The sequence below is a fragment of the Dipodomys ordii genome, unplaced genomic scaffold, assembly GCF_000151885.1.
Source record: "Dipodomys ordii isolate 6190 unplaced genomic scaffold, Dord_2.0 Scaffold29, whole genome shotgun sequence".
Classification (NCBI taxonomy): Eukaryota; Metazoa; Chordata; class Mammalia; order Rodentia; family Heteromyidae; genus Dipodomys; species Dipodomys ordii.
Window position 1 is genome coordinate 3,132,636 of NW_012267245.1, and position 8,017 is coordinate 3,140,652.

Sequence of the window (8,017 nt, forward strand, 5' to 3'; positions counted from 1 at the left end):
AGGGGGGGGGAAAGCTCTTTGCTCACCCCCCTCTTTTATTTTTTGTATGTCCCCATCTTCGATCCCCACCCCACCCCTCTTCAGCAGATCCAGGCCTTGAGAGCGAGAGGTTCGTTCGTTGGATTCTCCCCCCAACCCCCAGGCGAGGAGGTGGGGGGGGGGAGGAAAGGAGGAAGAGGAAAAAAGACCCAAAAATCTCCTCTTTGGGGAGAGATCTGTCTATCTTCTCTCTCTATTTTGGGATTTTTTTAATTTTTTTCTTCACTGCCCAAAGGGAATTTGAATGCGCAGCCCAGCCCCAAGTTGTTCGTCCGTGTTGCAGTGCAGGAAAAAGGAACGAGCTATTTCCATGTGGCAGGATTTGCCCCGCTCCGGGGTGGTGGTGGTGGTGGGGGCCTGGAGGATGGAGGGAGGGAGGGAGATGGAGTTTGCCGAGGGCTTGCCGCCCGCCGAGGCCATTTCCACCCCCCCCCCTCCATCGTCAGCCGGGAGAACTTTTTTTTTTTTTTTCCCACCCTTGGAAGTAACAGCAGAAAGGCACGAGAGGCCACACCAGGCCTGGAGGAGTGGCTGCCATTTTGAAGCAAGTCAGATGGCTTCTTCACTCGGATTCATGACTGTGTTTTTGGATTCCAGGTTGATGCTGGCCCAGGATGGATCAGACCTGCGAACTATCTAGAAGAAATTGTCTGCCGCCCTTTTCTAACCCGGTGAATTTAGATGCTCCTGAAGACAAGGACAGCCCTTTCGGTAATGGTCAATCCACTTTTTCTGAGCCAGTTAACGGGTGTACTATGCAGTTACCGACAGCCAGTGGAACATCCCAAAATGCTTATGGACAAGATTCTCCATCTTGTTACATTCCACTGCGGAGACTACAGGATTTGGCCTCCATGATCAATGTAGAATATTTAAATGGGTCTGCTGATGGATCAGAATCCTTTCAAGACCCCGCAAAAAGTGATTCAAGAGCTCAGTCGCCAATTGTTTGCACTTCCTTGAGTCCTGGTGGTCCAACAGCACTTGCTATGAAACAGGAACCCTCTTGTAATAACTCCCCTGAACTCCAGTTAAAAGTAACAAAGACGATCAAGAATGGCTTTCTGCACTTTGAGAATTTTACTTGTGTGGACGATGCACATGTAAATTCTGAAATGGACCCAGAACAGCCAGTCACAGAGGATGAGAGTATAGAGGAGATCTTTGAGGAAACTCAGACCACTGCCACCTGCAATTTTGAGCCTAAGTCACAGAATGGTGTAGAAGTGGCCATGGGAAGTGAACAAGACAGCACACCAGAGAGTAGACATGGTGCTGGTGCAGTCAAATCGCCATTCTTGCCGTTAGCTCCTCAGACTGAAACACAGAAAAATAAGCAAAGAAGTGAAGTGGACGGCACCAATGACAAGGCAACCCTTCTCCCAGACCCCCCTTCACTAGGAGAGATGAGCGGTACCGTAGAAGAGCAGTTTAACTCAATAAATTTATCTTTTCAGGATGATCCAGACTCCAGTACCAGTACATTAGGAAACATGCTAGAATTACCTGGAACTTCATCATCATCTACTTCACAGGAATTGCCATTTGTAAGCAGTTTTTGGTACAACTTAAATATATACATGGTTGTATATCTCTCTATATATGAGTATATAGATAGATATGTACAGGCCATTTAAAGGGAAACGTAATTTGTTTTCGTTGTTTATCAGTACATAGTTAAAAGGTAATAGGGGTATTTTTTGGAGGGCGGGAGGGAATTTTAACTTTAATTTTTAAATTTAGCTCTCTGGTATGAGTTTGGTTCTTTCTTCCACATAATTTCATTGAGGACTGGATCAGTGATTAACTTTTTAAAGGCATTGGATTTGATTTTTTAAAATACTGGTATTTTAGAGGTGATATACAGAGGGGTTACATTTACATGAGTCAGGCAGTGAGTACATTTCCTTTCCTGCAGTGTCATCTGTTCCCTCATTCTCTGATTGATTTGATTTTAAGATGTAAGTAGATGTTAGTTTTTGGCCTGCTAATATTATGGGTACAGGTGAAAACCAATTTGTTACTTAATGGAGTCCAGTTTCCACATAAAGAAACATAGCTTATTACTTTTACCTAATAGGTGACTTGCTGTAGATTCAAGTGCCTTTTGGGCACAGATTTAAATTGCCTGAGAAAGCTTTCTTGGATATCGGTCAAAATTCAAGTTAGATTGCTTTCTCTGAACTACTTGTGAAGGGACAGCATCTATGGTTTTGACAACTGGCACATTTGTAGGAGGCTCTTTAATTTTACTAGTTGTGTAATTTGAAGAATGTGTGTTTATGTGGATAGAAATGAAGAAAGTTTCCATTAGTGCTGGCATAGGGCTAGAGGCTACTGAGGAAAGTTCTGGGATGTAGGCAGCATTTCTCTAGGTAGCTAAATGGTCAGTTGACTTTTGAATCATAACTTATAAGTACTTGATTTCCAAATTATTACTTTCAGCTTTAGCTATTGGATTCTGATTTTGTTTCTTCTCAAACACCACAGTCATGGTCTCTTCTTTGTCACCAAAGAAGATTTGTTTGTAATAACAGATTTGTGTGTAATAACAACAGAGGCCTGAAAAGGGGTATTATGAGGGGAGAAACACTTCAAGTCTGATATTTGAGTTCCTTAAACATTTAACTTTGCGGGCTGGGAAGGTGGCTGAGTGGTAGAGCGCTTGCCTTGCATGCCTGAGGCCCCGGGTTCGATTCCTCAGCACCACATAAGCAAAAAGAAAAAAGCCGGAAGTGGCGCTGTGGCTCAAGTGGTAGAGCACTAGCCTTGAGCTGAAGAGCTGAGGGACAGCGCCCAGGCCCAGAGTTCAGGCCCCACTACTGGACCAAAAAACAAAAAAAAAACCAAACATTTAACTTTGCCATGCATCTCTCTTAATCTTTAAAGTTTCAGAGGGAGAATGGGTGTGTAAATTTGTTTCTGTTGATTCATATCTTAAATATGCTTTGATACTCTGATTCTTTCCTTGGAATTGGCAGATTTTTAAAGATTTATTGTCCTAGATATAGATAAGAGTGGAAAGGCTATTTTGAAAACCTACTGGCAGATCTTTTCAGACCAATCTTTCTGGGGTTCATGTTGAAATTCTATATGGTAGTATTATCTTTATTTTCACATATAAATTTAGTTTGGAAACTGGATAGGGATATTTTGCTAGTAGCATACAAATGAAAATGTAAACTTGTCTGGTTCTTATCAAACATGTTTGTGGAGTATTGTGGAGTATTGGTTCAACTAAAAACAAAAACCTTGAGGGTAATAGATAGTATGTTGTGCATCTAGCAGTAGTTAGAGCAGACTATATAAATGAAGAAACATTTTTCAGGGAGAAAATTGCTCCAAGTCTATGGGTTAGAAGAAGCAAATTTCTAATTTCTTCTTTTATGTCTTTGATTCAGGGTAGTGGTTGAAATGTATTGCTTTTATTTTTTGCCTTTTTTTTTTTTTAATTTAAGATTTAAGCCAGGCACTGGTGGCTCATACCTGTAATCCTAGCTACTCAGGAGGCCTGAGGACTGCAGTTTGAAGCCAGCCCAGGCAGGAAAGTCGGTGAGATTTTTTTTCCTCCCTGATCCTATGGCTTGAACGCTGGACCTGGGCTCTGTCTCTGAGCTTCTTTTGCTCAAGGCTAGTGTTCTACCACTTGAGCCACAGTGACACTTCTGGCTTTTCCTGTTTATGTGGTACTAAGGAATGGAACCAAGGGCTTCATTCATGGGAGGCAAGCACTCTACCACTAAGCCACATTCCCAGTCCCTGGCTTTTTCTGTGATTAAGTGGAGATCAGAATTTAATGGACTTTCCTGCCCCAACTGGCTTTGAACCAGGATCCTCAGATCTCAGGTCTGTGAGTAGTTAGGATGATAGGCATGATCCACCAGTGTTTTTTTTGTTTTGTTTTGTTTTTGTTTTTGGGGGGGGGTGTCGGGGATGGGTCCTGGATCATGGGGCTTGAACTCTGGGCCTTCAGCTCTTCAGCTCAAGGCTAGTGTTCTACCACTTGAGCCATAGCACCACTTCTGGTTTTCTGGTGGTTAATTAGAGATAAGAGACTCTTGGACTTTCCTGTTCTGGCTGGCTTTTGAACCGTGATCCTCAGAAATCAGTTTCCTGAGTAGTTAGGATTACAGGCATGAGCCACTGGTGCCAGCTCAGGCCATGAGATTCTTACCTTCAGTTAATCACCAAAAAGCTTGGAAGTAGAGCTGTGGCTCAAGTGGTAGAGCACTTAGCTTTGAGCAGAAAATTCTCAGGGACAGCACCTAGGTGTTGAGTTCAAGCCCCAGGAGTGGCACAAAAAAGTGAAGTCAGCGTAAAAGAATAAATTTAGCTATTGTTTGGGAAAAGTATAATTAAAAAACTTGTATATAGTCACATGGTATTGAGATAATCAGACTGTTCTTAAGTTTATCTATGCAGTAAGGAAAATGCCTAGCAAATCTTTTTTTGTTTTGTTTTGCCAGGTGTGGGGCTTGAACTCAGGGCCTGGGCACTGTTCCGAGCTTTTCTGCTCAAGACTATTCTCTACTACTTTTGAGTCACTGCTTCTGGTTTTCCGATGGTTAATTGGAGATAAGAGTCTCAAAGACTTTCCTGTCCAGGCTGGCTTTGAGCCATAATCCTCAGATCTCAGCCTCCTGAGTAGTTAGGATTACAGATGTGGACCACAAGCACCCAGTCCAAATGTCTTTTAATTCTGTTTGTGATTTGATAGAATGAGATCTTGGTTGTATCTAAGAAATTAGTTATTAGAATTGTAAGCCCCATCTATAAGTAGAGAAAGATAATAAATCAAGATCATAGTTTGTTTTTCTTGACACACAGGCTCTGTGTAATCCAGGCTGGCCTTAGACTGGTGATCCTTCTGCTACTACAGTCTCCCCAAGTGCCGGGATTACAGTGGTGCCCCACCACACGTAGCTTAAGATCACAGTTCTGTTACTTTATATATTTAGGTTGTGTGCCTCTGTGTGTGTGTATGTATATGTATGTATTTTTTTGGTGGTAGGGGGTTATCAGTGCCAGACTGGTGAATTTTTTTTTTTTTTAACCAGTTGTGGGGTTTGAACTCTGGGCTGGGCGCTGTCCCTCAGTTCTTCAGCTCAAGGCTAGCTTGAGCCACAGAGCCACTTCCAGTTTTCTGGTTGTTCATTAGCGATAATTTCATGGCAGGGTTGGGAATGTGGCTCAGTGGTGGCATGCCTTGCATGCATGAGGCCCTGAGTTCCATTCCTCAGCATCACGTAAGCAGAAAAAGCTGGAAGTGGAGCTGTGGCTCAAGTGGTAGAACGCTAGCCTTGAACTGAAGAGCTCAGGGACAGCGCCCAGGCCCAGAGTTCAGGCCCCACAACCAGAAAAAAAAAGAATTTCACTGCAGTCTGGCATCGGTGTTCACCCTGTCATCCTGGCTACTCAGGAGACAGATCTGAGGATCACAGTTCAAAGTGAGTCAGGGCAGGAAACTCCTTTAGACTTTTTTTTTTTGGTGGGTTGTGGGGCTTGAACTCTAGGCCTAGGCACTGTCCCTCAGCTCTTCAAATCAAGGATAGCACTCTACCACTTGAGCCACAGTGCTACTTCCAGCCTTTTCTGTTTATGTGATGCTGAGGAATCGAACCTAGGGCCTCATGCATGCCAGGCAAGCACTCTACCTCTGAGCTACCTTCCCAGCCCCTCCTTTAGACTCTTATCTCCAATAAACCACTCAGAAAACCAGACGTGGTGCTGTGGCTCAAGTGGTAGAGTGCTCACTTTGAGCTGAAGAGCTGAAAGACAGCGCCCAAGCGCAGAGTTCAAGCCCCACGACTGAGCAGAAAAAGAATTTCGTGGACTTTTATGCCTGGGCCGGTTTTGAACTTCCATTCTCAGATCTCAACATCTTGAACAGCTAGGATTATAGGTGCAAGCCACTGGCTTTAGTTTTTTTTTTTTTTTTTTAAGATGGGGTCTTGCTTTTGCCTGGAGCTAATGTGGTCCCTCTATCTGCCTGTCTGCCTGTTTCGTGGCTGGTCATTATAAATGGATACCACTATACTCAACTAACACGTAGTTTTCAGCAGACTGTTTTGCCTACTGTCTTGAGGGAGCAGTCTATTCAGTTAATCTTCATGTTCTCTTTAATAATAATAATACAGCAAGGGATTTTTGCTGAGTATTATTCTAGCGATGGGACCCCAAGCCTTGTGTAAGTAGACTTAGGCAAGTAATCTTACCACCAGGTTACACCTCTCAGTCCCACTTCAATAATGGTTGTTAATGTATAGGCCTGATCTCATGCCTTTTTTTGGGGGAGGGGTTGGTGTGGGGCTTGAACTCTGGGGTTGGGTGCTGTCCCTGTGCTCTTCAGCTCATGGCTACCACTTGAGCCACAGAACCACGTCTGATTTTCTGAGTGGAGATAAGAGTCTCAAGGATTTTCTAGTGGCTGGCTTTGAACTGCTATCCTCAGATCTCAGCCTCCTGAGCAGCTAGGATGACAGGTGTGAGTCACCAGTGCCCGGCTCTCATGCTTTTTTTGTGAGTTGATACCGTCTGATTCCTCCATGTGAGTAAAGCTTTTGTTTGCACAAAGTGGTGTTTGATAAAATCTTGAAGAAAGGTTGAACAGGAAATTATTTATTAAGAGCTTTGTTTGTCTTATTGGGTCTGAGTACTCTTGTCTTCTTTAGTTACTTCTGAAAGTCCTGGACATTCTTAACGGGATCTGCAATAACTCCTGGATATCTGTCTGCTGATTTGAAGCAGTTCGTTTCTTTTTTCTTTTTCTGGCAGTATTGGGGTTTGAAGTCAGGGTCTCTCACTTGTTTGGCTTGTTTGCTCAGTAGCGTTTTACTACCTGTGCCAGCCACCAGCCTGGCTTTTTGCTCATTAAATTTTAGAGGTGATTCTCTCAGGCTTTTTTGCCCAGGCTGCCTTCAAATATTGATCCTCTGAATATCAGCATGCTGAGTTGCTAGTATTATAAGTGTAAGTCATGAGTATCCACTAAGTTGTTTATTTCTGTTTTTCCTCACTTAGATATTTTTGTGCAGAATTTATTCTGTGGTGCTGTTAGTGAATTTGGAGATCCTCAAAGTTCTTAGGGAATAGCCTCCTGCGGGATGGTCTGACATGCATATTATATTTATGATCCTTTTAAATTCCGTGCTCTGGAATGTTTTAAGTGGTTAAGCAATTCAGTAGGGTTGAATGGAACCTTGAGCTATTGAATCTTCAAGGAAAAATTTGAGACTTGAATTGCCCTTGGGTAATTGGGTTTGTTGAGCTTGGAAGGGTACTTTGGATGATTAAGCCTGGTGCTGGTGGCTCTCCCCTGTAATACTAGCTACTGAGGAGGCTGAGATCTGAGGATCTCAGTTTAAAGCCAGTCCAGTCAGGAAAGTCTGTGGGACTCTTTTTCTCCAATTAACCACTAGAAAACTGGAAGTGTTACAGCAGCTCAAAGTAGTAGAGTGCTATCCTTGAGCCAAAGAACTCAGGCCCTGAGTTTAAGCCCCATGGCCAGTCCCCCCTCCAAAAAAAAAATCAGGTTTTTTTTTTTTTTTTGTGGTGTACTTGTTGGGAATTGCTTGGGTAGGATGGGTGGGTGAAGTCAGGTAATGGTCCCTAGAAATCCAGATTGAGTCAGTTGGTGTTGATGTGATAGGAATAAGGAGCCAGAGAGAGATTTTAGCCAAGAAATGATGTAAGTTTGTTTGAAGACTGGCTGGGGGAGACCAGAAGCAATGTTAGGATGTCAAGTTTTGTTGGTAGTAATTAAGACTAAGACTTGAGCACTCAGTCCTGGAAAAGAGGATGAATCTAAAAGATAACTTCAGAGGGGGAAAATGGACAGTTCTTTTTTTTGGGGGGGGGTCCGGTCGTGGGGCCTGAACTCTGGGCCTGGGCACTGTCCTTCAGCTCTTCAGCTCAAGGCTAGCGCTCTACCACTTGAGCCACAGCGCCACTTCCAGCTTTTTTCTTTTTGCTTATGTGG

The 8,017-nt window shown here is 43.4% G+C and overlaps 1 protein-coding gene across 3 annotated transcripts in view; it reads left to right on the plus strand.

Annotated features, from left to right (window-relative positions):
* The first annotated feature begins 632 nt into the window (after nt 1–632).
* Nsd1 (nuclear receptor binding SET domain protein 1) overlaps nt 633–8,017 on the plus strand; it is a 104,569-nt gene continuing 97,184 nt past the window's right edge. For 2 of the 3 annotated variants that reach the window (XM_013016077.1, XM_013016079.1), the window contains exon 1: nt 641–1,586. In XM_013016077.1, coding sequence (XP_012871531.1) covers nt 654–1,586 — 933 coding nt within the window. In that variant the 5' untranslated portion in view covers nt 641–653. Of the gene's footprint in view, nt 1,587–8,017 lie in introns of all 3 variants that reach the window. The other variant, XM_013016078.1, reaches the window with a different exon arrangement.